Source organism: Hemitrygon akajei, chromosome 10, assembly GCF_048418815.1.
Source record: "Hemitrygon akajei chromosome 10, sHemAka1.3, whole genome shotgun sequence".
NCBI lineage: Eukaryota > Metazoa > Chordata > Chondrichthyes > Myliobatiformes > Dasyatidae > Hemitrygon > Hemitrygon akajei.
In genome coordinates this window covers 89,462,429-89,487,875 of record NC_133133.1, presented here as the reverse complement: position 1 = coordinate 89,487,875, position 25,447 = coordinate 89,462,429, and the positions used below count along the sequence as shown (strand labels likewise).

The 25,447-nt window shown below is 41.9% G+C and overlaps 1 protein-coding gene across 1 annotated transcript; it reads right to left on the bottom strand.

Moving 5' to 3' along the window:
• Positions 1-3,436: 3,436 nt before the first annotated feature.
• On the bottom strand, positions 3,437-12,212 carry LOC140734526 (type-2 angiotensin II receptor-like). Its single transcript, XM_073058608.1, has 2 exons — positions 12,077-12,212; positions 3,437-8,078 (listed from the first exon to the last, which is right to left on the bottom strand). Exon 2 carries the CDS (start codon positions 8,065-8,067, stop codon positions 6,970-6,972), a length of 1,098 nt encoding a protein of 365 aa, XP_072914709.1. The 5' UTR covers positions 8,068-8,078; positions 12,077-12,212; the 3' UTR covers positions 3,437-6,969.
• Between the last annotated feature and the right edge of the window lie 13,235 nt (positions 12,213-25,447).

Below are 25,447 nucleotides of genomic sequence, written 5' to 3'. Positions count from 1 at the left end.
ATGTAAATCAGCATACAAGAGGAAAGGCTGCACTTGATCTGGTATTGGAGAGGGATAGGAACGGACAAGTTAGGGAAACATTTAATTGGAGTAAGGGGAACTGTGAGGCTATCAGGCAGGAATTTGGAAGCATAAATTGGAAACAGATATTCTCAGGGAAACATACCGAAGAAATGTGGCAAATGTTCAGGGGATATTTGCGTGGGGTTCTGAGTAGGTACGTTCCAATGAGATATGGAAAGGATGGTAGGGTACAAGATACATGGTGTACAAAGGCTGTTGTAAATCTAGTCAAGAAGAAAAGAAAAGCTTACGAAAGGTTCAAAAAACTAGGTAATTATAGGAATCTAGAAGATTATAAGGCTAGCAGGAAGGAGCTTAAGAATGAAATTAGGAGAGCCAGAAGAGGCCATGAGAAGGCCTTGGCGGACAGGATGAAGGAAAACCCCAAGGCATTGTACAAGTGTGTGAAGAGCAAGAGGATAAGACATGGGAGAATAGGACCAATCAAGTGTGATAATGGAAAAGTGCGAATGGAACTGGAGAAGATGGCAGAGGTACTTAATGAATACTCTGCTTCAGTATTCACTATGGAAAAGGATCTTGGCAATTGTAGGGATGACTTGCAGTGGACTGAAAAGCTTGAAAATGTAAGATATTAAGAAAGAGGATGTTCTGGAGCTTTTGGAAAACATCAAGTTGGATAAGTCACCAGGACCGGATGTAATGTACCCCAGGCTACTCTGGGAGGCGAGGGAGGAGATTGCTGAGCCTCTGGTGATGATCTTCGCATCATCAATGAGGACGGGAGAGGTTCCGGAGGATTGGAGGGTTGCAGATGTTGTTCCCTTATTCAAGAAAGGGAGTCGAGATAGCCTCGGAAATTATAGACAAGTGAGTCTTACTTCAGTGGTTGGTAAGTTAATGGAGAAGATCCTGAGAGGCAGGATTTATGAACATTTGGAGAGGCACAATATGATTAGGAATAGTCAGCATGGCTTTGTGAAAGGCAGGTCATGCCTTACGAGCCTGATAGAATTTTTTGAGGATGTGACTAAGCACATTGATGAAGGTAGAGCAGTAGACGTAGTGTAAATGGATTTCAGCAAGGTACCCCATGCAAGACTTATTGAGAAAGTAAGGAGGCATGGGATCCAAGGGGACATTGCTTTGATCCAATGGCTCACCCACAAAAAAAAAGAATGGTTGTAGACGGGTCATATTCTGCATGGAGGCCGGTGACCAGTGGTGTGCCTCAGGGATCTGTTCCGGGACCCCTACTCTTCGTGATTTTTATAAATGACCTGGATGAGGAAGTGGAGGGATGGGTTAGTAAATTTGCTGATGACACAAAGGAATGCCTCACTACAGGAAGGACGTGGAAACCATAGAAAGGGTGCAGAGGAGATTTACAATGATGTTGCCTGGATTGGGGAGCATGCCTTATGACAATAGGTTGAGTGAACCTTTCTCCTTGCAATGGAGGATGAGAGGTGCCTTGATAGAGGTGTACAAGATAATGAGAGGCATTGATTGGGTGGATAGTCAGAGGCTTTTTCCCAGGGCTGAAATAGCTAACATGAGAGGGCATAGTTTTAAGGTGCTTGGAAGTAGGTACAGAGGAGATGTCAGGGGTAAGTTTTTTATGCAGGGAGTGTTGAGTGTGTGGAATAGACTGCCGCCGGCAGAGGTGGAGGCAGAAATGATAGGAAACTCCTGGATGGGTACGTGGAGCTTAGAAAAATAGAGAGCTATGGGTAGTTCTAAGTTAGGGACATGTTCGGCACATTTTTGTGGGCCGAAGGGCCTGTATTGTGCTGTATGTTTTTTTTTAATGTTTCTATGAGTTAGGCTTCAAGTTACAAAGCAGAATCTCTAGGGTAATGATCCCTGCCACATATGAACTGGCAGACCAGGAGATTTAGCAAGAACGTGGGAAAGAGGTATTCCTTTACAAGTGACATTGGCACAGGTCCTGGGAGAGGAAGGAGCTCATATGTGGGAATGATCCCTGCCAAGACAGGAGTAGGATCTACGTCCAGTTACAGACAATAGGATCCACGTCCAATCACAGACAATAGGATCTACGTCCAATCACAGACAACAGGATCTACGTCCAATCAGAGACAAAAGGATCTACATCCAATCAGAGACAAAAGGATCTATGTCCAATCACAGACAGGAGAAAATCTGCAGATTTTGGAAATCCAAGCAACACACGCAGAATGCTGGGGGGACTCAGCAGGACAGGCAGCTTCTATGGAAAAGAGTATAGTCGACGTTTTGGATGAGACCCTTTATCAGTCCTGCATTTTGTGTCAAAACTATGTCCACCTGAAAGGTGCAAAGGCTTTCACCACGTGTAAAAGGCAGAGGGATTTACAAGAAATATAAATATAATCGAAATAATAAAAGGTGGGGGGAAGGAAGGTACAAAATAAGGGAGGATATTGACTGTAAGGGAAAACTTAATGTTTCAGATCAGAAGAATTAAAAATTTAACAAAAATAAAGTGGTTTAAAACAAATGATTTAACATATTATATGTTATTTATGTGTTAAAGCAGAAAACTGGAGGCAATCATACAACGAGAGAGAGGAGTGGGGGAGATTACTGAGGTACAGTCACAGAAAAATCAAGACTGGAAGCTCAACATTTGGAAAAGACAAATGCAACATGGGGAGGGGGGGTTAATCATACTGGGCTCAGGACCATGGGAATGCAATATGTCTGTAGTGCTTGGGTTCGTGCCACAGCAATTTAATAGCAACTATTGACTTAATAGAAACTTCAAGAGGCACCACTAGGCAAGGTGTAGAAGTGGACAAATGGGATAAGTGTGGATAGGCAAATGCTCTACATGGATGTGATGAGCTGAAGGATCTGGTTCTGGTCTGTACGTGATTCTATGGTACTGGTGGAGGAATGGAGTACTGTATTGAAATGGTGTCATCTTCTTTCCCAGGGAATGCAATAGGTACTGTTTAAATTTGTGAAGAAGAATCATTTACGGTGTTCCAAACAGTATTTATTTGACCCTATTTCAACATCAATGGTTATCCAGTTTTCTTCTGATGATTACATTGCTACTCATAAGAACTTTATCAAATGGTGGTTGAATTTCCTACTTAAGGGCATCTCAAGTGGATGAGGGCTCCTTAGAGCGGCAAGACATTTTTCCACATTAAATGACATTTGCCACCTACTTCTGTTCAATTAATATAGCTAATTTAATGTGTAGTTTTATTACTCACCTCCAAAAGAACTCTACATGTATCTAGAGTCAATTGAGTCTACTTGTAATAACATCAGACTTTTGCTGACATGTAATTTGTTTCCCATGAACCAGTCACGAGATAGCACATCCTCGACCCAAGCAAAGTCATAACATCTTGTGTTGCAGAGCAGAAGGCAGGCAAGTAAATATTAACAAGAGTTGTGTATGTAATGGTATAAACCAAATATATTTTTTTCAATAGATGGTAAACACAAAAGGTCAAAGCATAATAAATGTTATAATTAGTGTTCCTTACACACCAGTCACAATCTAACTCGCATACCAGGTCTAAGACTATCTCTATAAAGCATTCTGATTTTGATTCAAGGCCATTAGAAACCACTCAAGAACCTTTCAAGAACTGGGTCTTGCCAGTGAGATAAGTAGCTCTCTCTGTGGTTTCAAAATAATGACCTCATTTTAAGAGATAAATCTTTGACCACACAACACTTTGGAACAATCCAAGGAGGCAAAATGTAACCAATCGAACTATTTACCCTTACATTCTTGTGCTGATTGATCACGTCCTTTGCTAATAAGATATCAATGTGTATGATTTGTAAGAAAACAACTTAGCAATAGAATGGTGTTACATAGCACCCTGGAGACTGATATTCACTAAAGATTATCTATATGCTGATAAAGCAAAAAAAACCTTTCACAGAGGAACGCCATACAGAAACGTGTTCAGTGCTGTGACTCCAACATGGCCATGGCACCAGAAAACAGGTGTCACAACAAACAAGGCATCAGAATGTCATCATTCTTGCTTTCTGAAGAATATTGTCATTACAGTATTATATTCCCAATAGCACTCAGAAATCATGGTCCAGAAATGCAAGTGCTCAGTGTATTTTTTTATGAACTGCACCACTGTACCAATTTGAAAAATTGATTGATCAAGGTGATACCCAACATTATTGTGCATGGAGGTTGTTCTGCACCTACATATTGGGTACAGACATTAGATGTCAATGCTACAAGAGGAATACATGGTGAAAGACCGCTTTGGGCAATGCTCAGAAAAGCATAGATAGACCATTCTTGAAGAAAAATACCATTGTTAGGGAGTCCATTGCAGAAGACATTGTTGAATCTAGTTCAGGTACAATGATGGAGCATTCCTCAGCATGATGTCTTCTGTTTTTTGGTTGGTGGGGGGGAGTGGGTGCAGTCAATAAGTTCTCTAATCCTCCAAATGTCTATTAGCATTATCTTCAGTCTAGCATATGAGACGTTGGGTCTCCAAGTTCACATCCAACTTGACTTTCCTCATGATGGGTCACCTAGCTGAGTTACTGTGCCATATCCATATTTCATAGTTCTGTATGCGAAAAAGCTCTCAGAGGCCTCCAGAAATGGTGGGTTATGATGATGCTGGTTACTTCACGGTTTGTAGTCAAAAGTATGGTCTTTTAATTTGTGAAACTGCAAAGGAATTTCTCATCGCAGAGATGAAACTCATTCCTCAGTGGCTTTGAACCAAAGGTCACTACATAAACAAAGATCCCCTTTGTAGTGATATTTTATGTGAATTTGATTCTCTGAGTCCACATGTCCTGTATTGGCTGTCCATTTCCCTCCATAAACACTGCCTGACCTGCTGGGCTGCCCTGCTACTTTGGATGTTGCTTCATATTCCAACAGGTAGTTTCTTGTGCCTCCATGCTTTAACACTATTTGCACACCCATGTAGGGTATCAACAGCTGACATCTTCGTTTCATTAGGTCTAACCTCTCACAGGTTATATGGTGGTCAACGAGGCTCTGGGAGGGTATGGCACATGATGATGATGATGATGAACCTCTCACAAAGGATTAGGTCCAATAACAACTTTGTCTCTGTTCTTGCAAGAAGAGGAAGTGATGCTGGATGCAGATTGCCATATTACGGGAAGGATGTGGAGGCTTTCTAAGGGTGCAGATGAAGTTTACCAGATTATTGCCTGGATTAGAGAGGTTGGACAAAGACTAAGGACAGACCCTATATAGGCTTATAAAATTATGAGAGGCATAGATGGGATAGGATAAAGATATTTTCCCAAGGTCAAGATGTTAAATTCTAAAGGGCATAGCTTCAAGGTGAGGGGGGGTGTTTAAAAGAGATAGCTGGGCGAGGTTCACACAGAGAATGGAAGCTGCCTGGAATGCACTGCCAGGGAACGGGGTGGAAGTAGATATGAAAGCAACATTTAGAAGACTTTACAGGGACATAAACAGGTGAGTGATGGAGACCGGGTGCAGGCAGATGGGGTTAGTTAGATGGGTATCATGGTTGGTACAGGCCCTGTGCAGGCAGATGGGGTTAGTTAGATGGGTATCATGGTTGGTACAGGCACTGTGCAAGCAGATGAGGTTAGTTAGATGGGTATCATGGTTGGTACAGGCCCTGTGCAGGCAAATGGGGTTAGTTAGATGGGTATCATGGTTGGTACAGGCCCTGTGCAGGCAGATGGGGTTAGTTAGATGGGTATCATGGTTGGTACAGGCACTGTGCAAGCAGATGAGGTTAGTTAGATGGGTATCATGGTTGGTACAGGCCCTGTGCAGGCAAATGGGGTTAGTTAGATGGGTATCATGGTTGGTACAGGCCCTGTGCAGGCAGATGGGGTTAGTTAGATGGGTATCATGGTTGGTACAGGCACTGTGCAAGCAGATGAGGTTAGTTAGATGGGTATCATGGTTGGTACAGGCCCTGTGCAGGCAGATGGGGTTAGTTAGATGGGTATCATGGTTGGTACAGGCCCTGTGCAGGCAGATGGGGTTAGTTAGATGGGTATCATGGTTGGTACAGGCCCTGTGCAGGCAAATGGGGTTAGTTAGATGGGTATCATGGTTGGTACAGGCCCTGTGCAGGCAGATGGGGTTAGTTAGATGGGTATCATGGTTGGTACAGGCCCTGTGCAGGCAGATGGGGTTAGTTAGATGGGTATCATGGTTGGTACAGGCACTGTGCAAGCAGATGAGGTTAGTTAGATGGGTATCATGGTTGGTACAGGCCCTGTGCAGGCAAATGGGGTTAGTTAGATGGGTATCATGGTTGGTACAGGCCCTGTGCAGGCAGATGGGGTTAGTTAGATGGGTATCATGGTTGGTACAGGCCCTGTGCAGGCAGATGGGGTTAGTTAGATGGGTATCATGGTTGGTACAGGCCCTGTGCAGGCAGATGGGGTTAGTTAGATTGGTATCATGGTTGGTACAGGCCCTGTGCAGGCAGATGGGGTTAGTTAGATGGGTATCATGGTTGGTACAGGCCCTGTGCAGGCAGATGGGGTTAGTTAGATTGGTATCATGGTTGGTACAGGCCCTGTGCAGGCAGATGGGGTTAGTTAGATGGGTATCATGGTTGGTACAGGCCCTGTGCAGGCAAATGGGGTTAGTTAGATGGGTATCATGGTTGGTACAGGCCCTGTGCAGGCAGATGGGGTTAGTTAGATGGGTATCATGGTTGGTACAGGCCCTGTGCAGGCAGATGGGGTTAGTTAGATGGGTATCATGGTTGGTACAGGCCCTGTGCAGGCAGATGGGGTTAGTTAGATGGGCATCATGGTTGGTACAGGCCCTGTGCAGGCAGATGGGGTTAGTTAGATGGGCATCATGGTTGGTACAGGCCCTGTGCAGGCAGATGGGGTTAGTTAGATTGGCATCGTGGTTGGCTCAGTCCGAAGGGCCTGTCCCTGTGAAGGGCTGATCTATGTTGTTGAGCTCCTCCGGTTGTAGAGAGTGGCAGAACCTCTGCGAGTCATATCACTGAGTTTCATTCGAAAGTGATCTCCCAGAAAGCAGTAGATAAGGGGGTTGATGCAACTGTTTGCAAAACCGAGGCAAATGCTGAATGGCATTGCAGTTCCAATTATGGTAGTGATTTGGCAGTCAGTGATGAAGTTCAGCTTCAACAACACATTCGTAAAGACTAGTACCTGGAATGGCAACCAGCAGATGAAAAAAGCCAGGACCACCGCTGCCACCATCCAGAGTGCCTTACTGCGAATGCAGCTGTTCTTCTCAGATACTTCCATCCTCATCAGGTGACAGACAAACGCACCAAAGCATGTACCTATAACAGTGAAGGGGATGAAGAAGCCCAGAGTAATCTCCATCAAAGACATGGCCAGAGACCAATGATTGGCTTTGCTGGAGGGATAAATCATCGTGCATATTGTGCTTTCCAGCCATTTGGCATAAAGGGGACCTTGAAAGTAGATGGTTGGAAAGGTTGCAATCAAAGCCAACATCCATACAAGGATCGCGACACAGTGAGCTTGGCATAAAGACCTCTTAGTCTGGGAATCAATAGGATGCAGAATTACCAGATAGCAGTCAATACTCATGCACATAACAAAAAATCCACTGCAATATAGATTGAGAGAAACAAGAGAGCTACATATTTTACACATCACTGTCCCAAAAAGCCAGTTTTGCCCAGTGGCATAATTCACTGCCCAAAGGGGTAGTGTGGATAGGAGGAGCAAATCAACAATTGATAAGTTGATGATGTAGATATTAACAACAGTTTTTAAATGAATGCGGTGACAAAGGACGGTGATTACCATGCTGTTCTCAATGAAGCCCAAGAGGAAGATGATACTGTGGATAACAGGGATGAAGTGGGAAATGAACCGGGATGACACAATGAATTGGCATGGCTGGTCAGATGTGTTATGCAGGAGAAATGGAGAAAACTGTGAATAAATGCTGTCAACCATTTCAGTACTGTTTACAGGAGAGGAACTTGCAAGTACTGGGTCCATCTTCATTGTGGTGTGATCTCTGCTGGGTATGTTTTCCATGCTTGTGTAACCTGTGAAATTAAATACATATTCACAATCTTATTACAGGGAGTAATTGTAATAAAATAACTTCTTTTACTTTTGTCTACATTTGCAGAAACATTTCTATACAATGCCTGGATTTGCAAGGAGTTGGCCAATTAAAACATTCACTAAAATATAATCCGACTCCAAAATGCTTACTTGTCAAATGAGATAGTCAAAGAGCACAGTGGTATAGCCTTCATCCCACTCCTCCATGCTGACTGCATTACCCAGTCAATTAGTCCCACCTTCCAGTGTTTGGTCCTATGCCCTTTAAGCATTTCCTATCCAAGTACCTTGATGGATTTTAAATATAGCTAATGTGTCTGCCTCAGCCACTATTTCTAGCAACTCATTCCAAATGTGCACCAGCCTTTGTGTGAGAAGCTGCCCCTGATGTCCCCTTTAACAGTCCTGCCTCTGATCTTGAGACCATGAGATATAGAAGCAGTATTAGGACATTTGGCCCTCTGAGTCTGCTCCACCATTCAATCATGGTTGATCTAATTTTCCTCTCAGCCTCAATCTCCTGAATTCTTCCCATATCCCTGCATGCCATGATCAATCTATCAACCTCTGCCTTAAATATTCATAAAGACTTGGCCTTCATAGCTGCTTGTAGCAAAAAATTCCATAGATTCACAGCTCTCTAGCTAAAGAAATTCCTCCTCAACTCCATTCTAAAAGGATGCCCTCCATACCAAGGCTATGTCCCCTGATCTTGAACTCTCCCAGCATAGGAAACATCCTCTCCACCTGTACTCTATCAAGGCCTTTCACCATTCGATAGGTTTCAATGAGTTCACCCCTCATTCTTCTGAATTCTAATGAATTAAGGCCCAGAGCCATCAAATGTTCTTCATATGACAAGTCATTCAATCATAGAATCATTTTTGTGAACCTCTTTTGAACCCTCTCCAGTTTCAGCACATCCTTTCTAAGATAAGGAGCCCAGACCTACTAACAATACTCCATGTGAAGTATCAACATTACATTCTTGTTTTTATATTCTAGTATTCTTGAAATGAGTGCTAACATTGCATTTGCCTTCCTCATCATTGACTCAAACTGCAAATTAACCTCTAGGGAATCCTGCATGAGGACTCTTGTATTTTTTCTCCATTTAGAAAGAGCCAACCGTTTCATTTTTTCTACCAAAGTACGTCTGTACACTTCCCAACACTGTATTCCATCTGCTATTTCTTTGCCCATTGTCCTCATCTGTAGCCTCCCTGTTTCCTCAAGGCTACCTACCCCTATGCCTATCTTCTTTTCATCTGCAAACTTTCCAACAAAGCATCAATTCCATCATCCAAATCATTGTCATATAACATAAAAAGAATCTTTCCCACACAGACCCCTGTTGAACACCACCAGTCACCAGCAGCCAGTCAGAAAAAGCTCCCTTTACTCCTACTCTTATTCAACAAAATTTATTCAGTTCATCCACTATTTCATTGTCCTCCATTACTACCTCTCTCTCCAGATCGTTTTCTAGCAGTCCAATATCTACTCTCACCTCTCTTTTACACTTCATGAATCTAAAGAAAGTTTTGGCATCCTATTTAATATTATTGGCTATCTTACTTTTGTATTCTATCTTTATCTTCTTAATGACTATTTTAGTTGGCTTCTGCTGGTTTTTAAAAGTTTCCCAATCCTCAAACTCCCCACTAAATTTTGCTCTATTATAGGCTCTTTCTTTGACTTCTAAGCAAGCTTTAACTTCTCTTTTCAGCCATGGTTGTATTATCTTTCCTTTAGAATACTTCTTCCTCTTTGGGATGTATACTGTGCCTTTCAAATTGCTTCCAGAATTTCCAGCATTGCTGTGCTACCATCATCCCTGCCAGTGTTCTTTTCTATCAATTCTGACCATCTCCTCTCTCATGTCTCTGTAATTCCCTTTACTCCACGGTAATACAGACACATCTGAGTTTAGTTTCTCCTTCTCAAATTTCAGGGTAAAGTTGATTATACACTTGCTCCTAAGGGTTCTTTTACCTTAAGCTCTCTAGTCAATTTTGGTTGATAACACAACACCCAATCCAAAATAACTGATCCTGTCGTGTGCACAACCATGAGCTTCTCTAAAAAGCCATCTTGTAGGCACTCTAGAAATTCCCCCTCCTGGAATCCAGCACCAACCTGATTTTCCCAATCTATCTGCATATTGAAATCCCCATGACAATTATAACTGTTTCCTTTTGGCATGCATTTTCTTTTTCCCATTGTAATTTGCAGGCCACATCCTTACTACTGATTGGGGGTCTGTATACAACTCCCATCGGTATCTTTCTACCCTTAATGATTCACAATGATTCAACGCCTTCTGTTACCTCTTTCTAATAATTTGATTTCATTTTTTACCAACAGGACAACATCGCCCCCTCTGCCTTCCTGCCTATCCTTTTGATACAATGCGTATCCCTAGACATTCAGCTCCCAGCTATGATCTTTCAGCCTTGATTTTGTGATTCCAGCCATTCCGCAGACCCCAGCTCCAGTCTGAAACCTATCAAAGCTGCCAACTCCTAGCTTTGTTGCACAGATGGCCCACTTTCCAGCCCCCGTTCTGGGCTAAGATTCTGCCCCTGCAACATACCTATCATTTCTCCTCTCCCCAGCAGCCACTCCACCCAATGCATGGCTAGCACAAATTCTCTATCTCCAGTTCCCAGCTACACACTGGTCTGGGCCCCCTCACCTGGCCAACAATCTCATATCACCACACCTGGAATCTATCCACCTCAGGGACAGATCCGAGTAAAATGCAGGGAGCAGCAGCTGATGCTATACACAGCCTTTTTCTGACGTTATGAAAGATTTGGTCTGTCAGTAGACAGGTGCCTATGCATTGGGACCCCCTGGTAAAATTCCTGTCCTTGTTAACTGCAGTACAAGCAACAATCTCACAGAAATTGGCATGCATCTTATGTCTGTCTGACCACAATACTGACCAACAGATCTACACCAGAACCAATCTTGGTGAAGACCAGTGCAGCATAGTCTTGACACTTCTCTCAATCTTTCTTGCAGCAATACTGCAAACCTTATTCAACTAACTTTCCTTGGGAGTGGAGGTACTCTTTAAAACAAAAGGAAATTCCTCAACCTGTAGAACCAAGGTCACCTAACTCTCAATGGTCAAGCTGTATTCTTTTACCGGTTAGTCACACAGAGCTCTGACAACAATCACTCACCAATGCCACAGCTCACAGATCTTGTTTGTAAAGATAATTGACAATTGTGGCACAATCCTTTCTCCTTGCTGACTATTTTTATATAATAATCAAAATTCTTACTATTTGGTTTCTTAATTTATTCATCTATTATTTGTCAGCCTTTATCATTTGATCCCTTTGTTCATTTGATTTCTAACTTCAACTTTTTATAATATTTACACATTTCATCCTTGTTATACATTATATCCTTTGTTTAAATTGGAACACCTTTAAAGGTGTGATAAAAAAAGTAATTCCAGTTTACAAGGGTCATTGTTACCAGTCAGTTGTCTTCACAGGATTAAGAAGGAATGGATCAAAACAAAAAGCAGTCCTGTAAACTCCAGTTATAGATCTGAGCTCTTGTTTAACAAACCCAGAACCTCATTAGCACAGTCAGCTTCCAAATGCTCTGCTGAATACTGTCACTTTATTTTCCTCCACACTTGTGAGGATTTCCAGCACATTTGGTTTCTATTGCTTTGATGACCATTATTTATTTGAAGCCAGCCCACCTTCAGATCCTTTTGTAAAAGCTGTATCTTCTCGTTGTTTGTGAAGTAGTCACTGACAGTCCTAGAGGCATCTTCTGATTAATAAAAAGTTTATACTCCATAGGTCATTTGTTTTTCTTTATCTATCCTGTTTAGTTTTTTACAACTTTCTATTAAAATATCAAACAGGATTGCTTCCAAAATTAAACTGTTTTTTAGTATCCAATCTTACTACATTAATCTTTGCAAGTTATTACTTTACCTTACTGGTGGTCGAGTCTCTGGAAGTGTTGAGGCTTTTGTCCGGTGTTTCAGTCCAGATTCTGTTGCAGATATCCTGCAAAGTGCTTGTGGTCCCACTTACAGTATATTCTCTCAGAGAAATCACACGGAGCTTCTTATATCCAAGAGGGACTTTACATCACTTTACGTCCTATGCCAGTACTTGTATTGGCAAAAATAGCTATGTTACTACCCTCTCCTTGAACCTTAATCCTGTGGTGAGAGAAAGTTTCAGAATTTCTGAATAAAACAAACTTTTGATTACTTGGAAACTTTTTTAGAACAAATAGTTGAACACTGACAGTCAATCTATTTTAAACTTTCTCACGGGATGAAATTAACTTCAACTGTTCATGTTGAAGCCACAAGAGCTTTATCCTTACCAAGTAAAACAATGTGCATTTGAATTCTAGTAAGAGTCACTGTACAGGCAGATTACATTTGATTATTGCATCAATTTTCCAATGCATTGAAGGATGCAATACCTTCTCATATCTTCTCTGCTCCTGCCCTGTCCAAACGCATACTCAATATTTATGGTGCTGGCCAAGCTTCAGGTAGTCAGACAGCAAAAAAATAAAGAACAAACAATTCACAATGTCAGAAAATGACAATGTTTTACAACAAAGTCTAAAGCATATTCACCTTGACGTAAAGAAAACAACACAGTAAATTTTAGCATTTTATCCCACAGCAACAAAGAGTTAACTGATTACCTTGTTTTAATAAGTACATCATTCTAAAACTAGGAAACTGAACCCAACAGGTCCATCCTGGAGTTCTTCTACAAAGTCAGCTAGTCAAAATGTACTTTATGCTCACCTCTTCAGTCATTCAATTGTCAGGTAGCTATATAACTTGCTTTAAAGATACACCAGGCTGATTCAATAGTTGCTTCCGGCATTGAAATCATAATTTTTATAATCATCTGTGGAAGTTGATATTTTCTCTCATCTTCTTTGAGACACATTGTAATGAACAAGGGTTACTGTTCTCTCACGCCATCATTCTCACAGTTGAAATCAATCAATCAAGATTTATCAAAACTTTTCATAAACTTGAGTAACTCTGAGAAAGGATCTCACGCTTTCCCAGTATATATGATGAATAAACACTTTTTTGGCTTCCAGCCGGATACTGCTATCAATGCTCTGCTACCGCTGATTTCTCCGGGTAACCCATACGGAAAGCTCCTAGGCTTTCCGGTTTTTCCTTCAGCCCATTTAAGGCTCAATTGATTTCCTACACTTTGTAGCCATTCTATAGGAACGTCGTAGTCCGTCCTTCCAGAAATCAGCAGTAGCAAATGCATTCGCAATGGACGTAGGATTGACTTTGATGGCACAAAATTACTGTGTCACGCCAATGGCTTCTGGGACCGTCTGCTAAAGGAAACATTGAAATAAAATTAGAGAAAAAGAATTTTAACAAGAATGAAGGTCTTGCTCTAAGTAAGAACTGGAATTTGATTGTAAGCAAGATGGGAGAGCAGAAACTTGATTGAATGAGGACTAACCAATCAGGAGGAACAGACTACAGGGTGTAAATACCACCAGACTAGACATGACTAGACATGATGCATCCCTGATTATGGCGGAATTTGTCATCAAAACGTCAGTTATAATCAATACCTGTACCCAGCGGGAGCCTGAGAAGAAGCTATTTGTTGATCAACTCTGTCAAGCTGCCCATTAATATTCTAGTGGAGAAAAGTTATCATCCACACCATCAGATGGAGAGCATGGAAAATTCACACGCACAGTGGAGGAGATCACAACCAGCCCCAGGCCTGAGGACTTGTGAAGCATCGCCCACCAATACCATAATGCACCTCTCCCATAATATTACATCAAAGATATTTTTGTAGAAACTTGGAATTTAATCTGTTAGAAATCTACATGCAGCAGCGTTTTTATTCAAATGAGCTGGATGAAGATTAAAGATTAGTTTTATTTGACACATGTACATTGAAGCATACAAGGAATGTGGTGGACAGTCTGCAGGTGTCACCGTGCTTCCAGCACCAACAGAGCATGCCCACAACTTACCAACCCTAGCCATATGTTTTTGGAATCTGAGAGGAAACCCGAGCACCTGGAGGAAACCAAGCAGTCACGGAGAGAACGGACAAACTCCATACAGACAGCAGCAAGAACCAAACCTCAGTCTTACAGCCAGTGCTGTAAATTATCATGCTAAACACCACACTACCATGCCACCCCAAAGAAAGCTGAAGGATAAAAGCACTAAAGGTATGGTTGCTCTATTTATACAGGAGTCCCCCTTTACAAAGGTAGAGCATTCCTACGAAACCTTTCTTAAGCCAAAGTGGCATCAAGCGAAGAACCATTAATTTATATGGGAAACATTTTCGTAAAAGCAAAACTCTTTGTAATGCGAAAGCAGTTTACTAATGCAGGTCTTTTGTAAAAGTGACGTGGTGTAAAGCGAACATTTGTAAGGGGGGGGGGACACCTGTAGATGAGGTAGAGATTGATATGGAGACATCTAAGTCATGAAGATGATTTTCTAAAGCTGGTGCCATGTCCATTTAGATATATGGTGACTGGTCAAATGGCATAAAATGTGGTAAATTATAAGATCAACTACTTTAATAAAAGAGATACTTTGCTTTCACTTTTCTAAATTGGCAAGACGTTAAGATGCAGGAGAATCTGGGCACCCCAGTGAGGCTGCTGAGGAGTTACAGTAAGTAATCAGGAAAGAAAGCAGAACGTTACCATTTATTGCTAACGGATTTGAATACAAAAGTAGAGAGGTCATGCTTCAGTTGTATAGGGTACTGGTGAGACCATATCTGAAGTGCTGTGTGTACAGTTTCAGTATCCTAATTTACTTCATTGAAACATGTAAGATTCTGAGAGGACTTGACAGGGGTAAGAAGGTATCTGCAAGCGGTTGAAAATAGAAAGGCTCACACTTTAAAAATATGGAGTCACCTGTTTGACAAGGAGGTGCTGTCAGGGATCCTGAGTCTTTCAAACACTCTATCTCAAAGAGTGGTGAGGCAGAGTTTATGGATACTTTAGAGGCAGAAGTAAACTTTAATAAGCAAAGTGGTGAAAGGTTTTGGAGGGTTGACAAAAGTGTGAAGTTTCAGATCAGCCCACAGACCATGATGGTATTAAATGGTAGAACAGGTTTGTGGGGCTGAGTAGCTGATTCCTGATCCTAACTCATGAGCTGATAGATGCAAGATCAATCCAGATTCAGGTTCTCTCTCGGTAGCTGACCTGTCCAGAGAGCCTGGATAAGGATGGAAGAGCGCAGACAAAGTCAGGGATGTTGTGAGAGATTAAATAACCAATTTATGGTTATGGACAAATAGAGGACTTCCTTTTCAAATGGTAATATGGATATGGGAGCCCTATCTAGGCAACATTTATTATTCATTCCCAATCGTCTTTCAGCATTCAAAACAGCCAGAGTCTGGAACTGATAACCAGATTGTGACAAGCCAGTTCCAATCCCAAAAGAAAACCGATGGAAAATTTGGGATTTTATAGTCCAGCAACTTGTGTAGTCATTTTTGTGTCAGTTCAAAAATTTGCTTATTTATTGAATTCATCTTCAAGGCAGTAGTGCTAGATTTAAACTCATATTCACACATGATTGTCACAGTACTTGACTATTTCAACACCATAACCTCGCAAAATGAGTAATCCTTCAGTTATTGATCTAACCTGGAGAACCACACACATTAAGGAGCTGATTTACAGGATTACCTAAAGGATTCTCACCCTCAGCAGAAGTCTACACCCAAACCCAAATTCCATTGATAGGTTTGGTGAGCTGGTAATTTACCAATTACCGTGGACCACTATGTATTTGCCTTGCTTATGCTGCTGTTCTCTAAAGTCAGACCTAATCTACAATCTTAAGGTTTCATAACAACATTCATATGACCTGAGCAGAAATTGCTTCATTCTGATGAACTACTGAATAAACAGCATTTTGCACATATAAATAACCTTTTGTCTATATCTACAGTACATTACCCAAGATAAGTTGAATTCCAAGTGTGGTCTGGTACCCCATTGCATCACCTCAATAACAACATGAATTTCTGATTCGGAGATGAAAATGCATCACCAAGTCAGTAAGTGTAAACTGTAAGTTAGTTTATTATTGTCACATGTACCAAGGTACGGTGAAAAACTCTGCACTGAATGCCACCTATAGAGATCGTTTCATCACATCAGCACTTTGAGATAGTGCAACGAAAAAGCAATACAGAACAGGGATATAATGTTACAGTTATAGACAAAGTGCAGTGCAGACAGACAATAAGCTGTAAGGTCGTAATGAGATAGACTCTAAGATCAAAAGTTGGTCTTATCATAGAAGAGGTCCATTCAGTAGTTTTATAACAATGGGATAAAGCTGTCCGTGAGCCTGGTGGTACATGCTTTCAGACTTTTAGAAAAGAGAACATAGAACAGTACAGCATAAGAACAGACCCAGGTAAGAACAGGTGGGGGAGAGTTTGTTGCAAACAATTGAACTAAAAGCCATCCATCACCCTTGTCACCTTGTCAGAAATCTCAATCAAATTAGTAAGACATGACTTTCCCTGCATAAAACCATGCTGTCTCTCTCTAATTAGGCCATGGTTTTCCAAATGCTCATAAATCCTATCCCTAACAATTCTCTCCAGTAACTTCCCTACCACTGACATGTGACTCACTGGCTTATAGTTTCCAGGATTATCCCTGGTTCCCTTCTTTAATAATGTGAGAATATTATCTACTCACCAGTCTTCTGAGACCTCACCTGTGGCTAGAGAGGAGGTGAAGATATTGGTCAAGGCCCCAATAATCTCTTCTCGTCTCTTTAAATAACATGGGTTTCATCTCATCAGGATTTGCAGGATTAACCACCTTAATGCTCTTTAAGAGGCCCAACACTCTCTCTTCCTTTACCTTGAAATGGCCTCTCATTTCAATATGCTCAACCCTGATCTCTGTATCCTTCCTGTCCTTCTCCATGGTAAATACTGATGTAAAGTACTCATTTAAGGACCTCACCCACTTCCTTCACATTGAAGCAAACATTCTTACCTTTATCCTTGAGTCGTCCTATCTGCATAATCACTCAAAGAGTTGACCTGCATGTACATGTAACGAGAGCTGTATAACTCATCTCCTTCTACCTTAGGCCATGAACTTGTCAATCACCCCTCGTATATACTTACTGTGATTGATTTTTTTCCTTATATTTATCAAGTATTGCATTGTACTGCTGTTGCTAAGTTAACAAATTTCAACAACATATGCTGGTGATATTAAACCTGTTTCTGATTCTTACGTTCCACATGACCAGTTCAGGAAGTTATTACTATTCAACCATCAGGCTCCTGAACCAGTGTGGATAACTTCACTCACTTCACTGAACCAACTCCACAACCCATGGCCTCACTTTCAAGGACTCGACAACTCCTTTTCAGTATTTATTTATTATTATTAGTTTTTTCTGTATTTGCATAGTTTGTTTTCTTTTACAGATTGGTAGTTTGTCAGTCTTCATGTGTAGTTTTCATTAATTCTATTGTATTTCTTTGTTCCACTGTGAATGTCTGCAGGAAAATGAATCTCAACTGACATATACTGTGTTGTTAATAAATTTATTTGCAATTTAAACTTTGGATTGGCATATAGGAGGGCAATAGGAGGCATATAGATTGAAAATCTGTTTGAATGGTACCACAATAACAACCTCACACTCACCATCAACAGAACCAAAGGGCTGGTTATTGACTACAGGTGGAAACGGCCAGAGGTCCATGCGCCAGTCCTCATTAGTGGATCAGAGGTGGACCTTAAGACATAGGAGCAGAATTAGGCCATTCAGCCCGTCGAGTCTGCTCCTCCATTCATCATGGCTGATTTATTATCCTTCTCAACCCCATTCTCCTACCTTCTCCCTGTAACCTTTAATACCCTGACTGAACAAAAACTATCAGCCTCCATTGTAAATATACCCTATAACTTGCCTCCACAGGTGTCTGTGGCAATGAATTCCACAGTTTCACCACTCTCTGGCTAACAAAATCCTCCTCGTCACTGTTCTAAAGGGACATCATTTGTATCCTGAGGCTGTTCTTTTTGCTCTTGTCCTAGATTCTGCTGCTATTGGAAACATCCTTTCCCAGTCACTGTGTCTGGGCCTTTCAATGACATCTCCCCTCATTATTCTAAACTCCAGCAAATGCTCCTCATATGCTAACCCTTTAATTCCGGTAATCATTCTGTGGACCACCTCTGAACCCTCTCTACGTCCCTTCTTAGATAAGGGGCTCAGCGCTGCTTGCAGTATTTCAGGTGTGGTCCCTCTTCATCTGCTCCAGGTATGTATGGATGAACAAGGAGGAAGGCCATGTCCGTGGGTGCTTGAGTACTTTTTCCGGTTCCAGGGACCCAGGCTCAATCATGATTCTGATGCTGTCCATAAGACCATTAGATATAGGAACAGAATTAGGCCATTTGGCCCATCGAGTCTGCTCCACCATTTCATCATGGTTGCTCCATGTTTCCTTTCAGACCCATTCTTCTGCCTACACCATCTCCCCCCCACCCCCACCCTGTATCCCTTCATGCCCTGACCAATCCAGAAGGACTGGTTTGCTAGGACTTGGCTTCCAGAGCCGCCTGTGGCAACAAATTCCACAGATTCACTTCTCCCTAGCTAAAAAAAAACTCTTTGTCATCTCCGTTTTAAAAGGACACCCGTCTATTCTGTATCCTCTAGTCTTAGACACTCCGACCATAGGAAACATCCTCTCCACATCCACTCTATCAAGACCTTTCATCATTCCATAGTTTTCAATTAGGTCCCCTAATCATTCTGCTAAATTCCAGTGAATACAAGCCCAGAGCCATCAAACACTCTTCATATGACAAGCCATTTAATTCTTTTTTTTAAAACTTTTTTTTGTGTTTTCAAATAGTTACAGAATAAAAGTGTATGAAAAAGAAAATATGTGTTACCCATCCCCCCTCCCCTTAACCCCTCCCCCCTAACATCCCTATAGAAAAAAAGAAGAAAAAAAGAAAGAAAAAAAAAGGAATGCCTGGATATTGGAAGATCCCCACATGCTCCAGAGTCAACCCTTTCATTTCTTCTATCAAAGTGCATGGCCATAAACTTCCAGACACTGTACTCCATCTGCCAGTTCTTTGCCCATTCTCCTAATCTGTCTGTCCTTCTGTAGCGTCCATTTCTTCAAAGCTCCCTGCCCCTCCATCTATCTTCGTATTGTCTGTAAATTTTGCAACAAAGCCATCGATTCCAACATCCAAATCATTGACATATAATGTAAGAAGAATCGGTCCCAACACAAATCCCTGAGGAACACCACTAGTCACCAGCAGCCAACCAAAAAAGCCTTCCTTTATTCCCAGTATTTGTCTCCTGCCAATCAGCCATTGCTTTATCCATGCTAGAATTGTAGCTTGTTAAGCAGCCTTACATGTGGTACCTTGTCAAAGGCCTTCTGAAAACCCAAGTACACATCAACTGATTCTCCTTTGTCCATCCTGCTTGTTATTTCTACAAGAATTCCAACAGATTTGTCAGGCAAGATTTTCCCTTGAGGGAACCATGCTGACTATGACCTATTTTATTTAGTGCCTCCAAGTACCCTGAAACCACATCCTTAACAATTGACTTCAACTTCTTTCCAACAGCAGAGGTCAGACTAACTGGCCTATAATTTCTTTTCTCTGCCTTTCTCACTTTTTGAAGAGCAGGGTGACATTTGCAATTTTCCAGTCTTTTGGAACTATTCTAGAATCTAGCACCTCCACATTCTCTTCAGCCATCTCTATCAGAACCCTGGGATGTACACCATCTGGTACAAGTGACTTCCCTGCTTCAGACCTTTCAGTTTCCCAAGGAGCTTCTCTCTGGTTATTGTAACTTCACACCCTTCATGACCCCTGACACCTGGAACTTCCACAATACTGCTAGTGTCTTCCACAGTGAAGACTGATGCAAGTACTTAGTCAGATCATCTGCCATTTCCTTGTTCCCCATTACTAACCAACTTCATTTTCCAGCAATCCAGCTTACTTTGACATTACATTTTTAGTTTCTTAATAACATTTTTAGTTGCCTTCTGTTGGAATTTAAAAGCTTCCCAATCCTCTAACTTCCCACTAATTTTTGCTTTATTATATACCATATCTTTGGCTTTTATGTTGGTTTTGACTTCCCTGTTAGCCATGGTTGTGTCATCTTGCCTTTCAAATATTTCTTCCTCTTTGAGATATACATATCCTGTGCCTTCTGAATTGCTTCCAGAAATTCCAGCCATTTATGTTCTGCCATCATCCCTGCCAGTGTTCTTTTCCAATCAATTCTGGCCAACTTCTTTCTCATGCCTCTGTAATTTCCTTTACCCCCACTGTAATACTGATACATCTGACTTTAGCTTTTAGGTCTCAAATTTAAGGGTGAATTCAATCATATAATGAACATTCACCCTTATTTTTTTTGTTATTACAAAATCCTTTATTACAAATATCGGTGTTATACAATATATACAAAACAGTGGCAAACACAATTACTAAACTACAAATAGACAATAGACATTACACCAAAATGTTGCCATCTCTATCCACGATGGCATTTACACCCCGCGGAGCCCAACGGTCTCGAAACTCCTCTAACGTCGCCGTGGACTGTGCGTGTTCTTTTTCAATATTTACCCGGGCATGAGCATACCCTCTAAACATTGCCAGGCAGTCTGTCTGGGGAGATCCTCCCGCCACCCGTTTCCAAGACCCTCGGATGGCGGATTTCGCCAGCCCCAGGAGCAAGTTGACTAGGACATCCTCATCCCTCCATGCCCCCTTCCTTACTGGATAACCATATACAATTTATCAAACTCTCTAATCAATTCTGGTTCATTGCACTACACCCATTCCAAAATAGCTGATTCCCTAGTAGGCTCAACCAGTAGCTGCTCTAAAATGCCATGGAATAAGCATTATAGAAATTACCTCTCTTGGAATCCAGCACCAACCTGATTTTCCCAATCGACCTGCATATTGAAATTCCCCATGACAACTGTAACATTGTCCTTTTGACATGCATTTTCTATCTCCCATTGTAACTTGTAGAACACATCCTTACTACTGTTTGGGGATCTGTATGCAATTCTCATCAGTGTCTTTTTATCTTTGCAGTTTCTTAGTTTCTGAATCCACAATGATTCAGCACCTTCTGACCCTATGTCACCTCTTTCTAATGAATTAATTTCATTTTTTACCAACAGAGCCATATCACCCCCTCTTCCCTCGTGCCTATCCTTTCAATACTAATTGCATCCTTAGACATTAAGCTCCCAGCTATAAGCTTCTTTCAGCCATGATTCAGTGATGCCTACAACATCATACCTGTCAATATGTAACTGTCCTGCAAGTTCATTGACCTTACTTCACATATTGCATGCATTCAAATATAACACCTTTAGTCCTGTATTCCCCTTTTTCGATTTTGTCTTTGCCTTTTACATTGCAATTCATCCTAGTGACTGCAATTTTGTCCTATTATCAGCCTCTCCTTGCCTGGAATCTCACTCCACACTGCCTCTGTTTGTAAGCCAACTACTTCATCCTCAGCATTATCACTCTGGTTTCCATCCCCGTCAAACTAGATTAAATCTGCTCAAACAACTCTAGCCAATATGCCTGCAAGGATATTCGATTCACTTGGGTTCAGGTGTAACCTGTCCCTTTTGTATAGGTCATACCTTCCCCAGAAGAGATCCCGACGATCCAAAATCTGAACCCCTGTCCCTCTCTGACACATGGCATAGGCAGCAATCCAAAGGTTACTACCCTGGAAGTCCTGTTTCTCAGCTTTCTACCCAACTCCATAAATCTCTCTTCAGGACCTCCTCACCTTGTCTACCTAGGACATTGGTGCCAATATGTACCAAGATTTGTGGCTACTCACCCTCCTCCTTTAGAATACTGTGGATCCGATCTGAAACATCCCTGACCCTGGCACCTGGGAGACAACGTACCATCTGGGTGTCTCTATCACACCAATAGAACCTCGTGCCTGATCCTCTGACTATGGAATCTCCTATCAACATTACATTCCTCTTCACCTCTCCTCTCTTCTGAGCCCCAGCTCTAGATAGTCACCCAGTCACCTGTCTCCTGCGACTACCTACCTGTAGCTCCTCTCTAACACCTTCTCAGTCTCCCATATGAGTCAAAGGCCATCAAGCTGCAGCTCCAGTTCCTTATTACATTCTCTCAGGAGCTGCAGCTTGAAGCACCTGGTGTAGTCATTTTTATCCAGGAGAATAGAGGTGTCCAAGACTTTCCATATCCCATGCACAGTACAATACACGGCCCCTGGACCCTTTCTCACTAATAGATGAGGAATGATCAAATAAGAACAGAGAAAGGGAGTACCTTACAGGACAATTTACTTAACCCAAGCCTAATGAGACAAAGCCGCTCTAAAGAATGTCACACTCAAAAGAATTGCTGCCCTGCTTGCACTTTAATTATTCTTATTGGCTCTTTCTAATGAATCCTTCTTGCTGATTGGTTGCTCCACAACTCAGAAAAATTGCTGTGAAACTCTGCCTGCAAAATCTCAGTCGCCACCCTGATTAAAAAGGAGCTCTTTTCATGCACACTTAGTGTGGATTGTCCAACTCAATCTCCTTTGTCTAGCCTAGCCTTTGTTATTTCCTCAAAAAATTCCAATAGATTTGTCAGGCAAGTTTTCCCCTTAAGGAAACCATGCTGACTTCAGCCTACTTTGTCATGTGCCCCAAGAACCCTGAAACGTCATCCCTAATAATGGACTTCAACATTATCCCAAACGCTGACAGCAGACTAACAGGCCTATAACTTCCTGTCTTTTGCTTCCCTCCCTTCTTAAAGACTGGAGAGATGCTTGCAATTGTCTGGTCTTCCGGAACCATTCCAGAAACTAGTGCTTCTTGAAAGATCGCTACTAAGTCCTCCACAATCTTTGGAGAGGTCTGTAACTTTAAATTCCTTGGCATTATCATATCAGTGGATCTGTCCTGGGACCAGTAGGTAAGTGACATCACAAAGAATGCACAACAGCACCTCTTCTTTCTTAGAAGTTTGCATAGAATCAGCATGTCACCAGAAATTTTGACAAATAGTGCACACTGGTTGCATCATGGCCTGGTATGGGAATACCCATCCCCAGGAAAGGAAAAGACTATAAAAAGTGATGGTTACAGTCCAGTCCATCACAGGAAACGTCCTCCCCACCATTGAACACATCCTCAAGGAGTGCTGCCACAAGAAAGCAGCAACCAACATCAAGGACCCCCACCAACCAGGCCATGCTCTCTTCTTGCTACTAGCATCAGAAAGGAGGTACAGAAGCTTTAGATCCCACACCACCAGATTCAGGAACAATTATAGCCCTACAACCATCATGCCCCTGGAGCAGCACGGAAAATTACACTCAGCACAAATCTGAACTGATTCTACAATCTACAGACTCACTTTCAAGGACTCTACAATTCATGTCCTTAGTATTATCGTTCTGTTATTTGCACAATTTGTCTGTAATTGCACATTTTCAGTCTTAGTTTATATACTGTACAGTACATATATTTTTTGTAAATGCTATTTCTTTTTCTATGCAAGAAAATGAATCTCAAGCTGGTATATGGCAACATACCCATACTCTAATAATAAATTTTAATTTGACTTTGGAATATTCGGGTTGAGTGGTGTCTTTGGAAATGTTGGCTAATTTACCAAGTTAGTGGGAAATGTAGACAGAGTCATGGAGTGGGCCTAGTTATTATATGTTGAGCTATGTCCACAACTCTCTACAGTTTCTTCCATCTCGGGCAGAACAATTACAATGCCAAGCCATGATGCATTCAGATTGAGTGCTTTCTATAGAGCATCTATAAAATTAGTGCAGTTCAGTGGGTACATGCTCAATTTCCTTGGCCTCCTAATGAAGTAGAGGAGCTATTGTTCTTTCTTGGTCATGCTGTCTATATGGTTGGATCAGGAGAGGCTATTTATTCCTCCGAACTTGAAGCTCTAAACCCTCTCAATCTCAGAACCATTGATGCAAACAGAAGTCTGTTCACCACTCCACTCCCTGAAAGCAATAACCAGCTCTTTAGTTTTGCTTTCATTGAGGGAAAGGTTGTTGTATAGACACCATGTTTCGAGCCTCCCATCTTCTTTCTGTACTCCAACTCATCATTACATGAGATTTGGTCCACTACAGATAAAATCATTGGTTTCCCAGTCCCAGAGTGGGATGCAATAATAGAAACAGAAGCATAGAAAACCTACAGCACAATACAGGCCCTTTAGCCCATAATGCTGTGCTGAACATGTACTTACTTTAGAAATTACCTAGGATTACCCATGGCCCTTTATTCTTCTAAGCTCCATGTACCTATCCAGGATTCTCTTATGACACCCTATCGTATCCACCTCCACCACCTTCGCCGGCAGCCCATTCCACACACTAACCACTCTCTGTGTTAAAAGCTTACCCCTGACATCTCCTCTGTACCTATTTCCAAGCACCTTAAAACTGTGCCCTCTGATGCTAGCCATTTTAGCCCTGGGAAAAAGCCTCTGACTATCCACATGATCAATGCCTCTCATCATCTTATATACCTCCATCAGGACACCTCGCATCTTCCGCCTCTCCAAGGAGGAAAGGCCAAGTTCACTCAACCTATTCTCATAAGGAATGCTCCCCAATCCAGGCAACATCTTTGTAAATCTCCTCTGCACCCTTTCTATGGTTTCCACATCCTTCCTGTAGTGAGGTAACCAGAACTGAGCACAGTACTCCAAGTGGGGTCTGACCAGGGTCCTATCTAGCTGCAACATGACATCTCGGCTCCTAAACTCAATCCCACAATTGATGAAGGCCAATGCACCGTATACTTTCTTAATCACAGAGTCAACCTGTGCAGCAGCTTTGAGTGTCCCATTGACTCAGACCCCAAGATCCCTCTGATCCTCCACACTGCCAAGAGTCTTATCACTAATACTATATTCTGCCATCATATTTGACCTACCAAAATGAACTACCTCATACTTATCTGGGTTGAACTCCACCTGCCATTTCTCAGCCCAGTTTTGCATCCTATCAATGTTCTGCTGTAACCCGACAGCCCTCCTCAATACGCACCACACCCCCAACCTTAGTGTCATCAGCAAATTTACTAACCCATCCGTCCACTTCCTCATTCAGCTCGTTTATAAAAATCATGAAGAGAAGGGGTCCCAGAACAGATCCCTGAGGCACACCACTGGTCACCGACCTCCATGCAGAATATGA

What these genes read in the sequence shown, in the direction of transcription:
- LOC140734526 (XM_073058608.1), bottom strand. Translation starts at nt 8,067, where the DNA reads ATGGAAAACATACCCAGCAGAGATCACACCACAATGAAGATGGACCCA.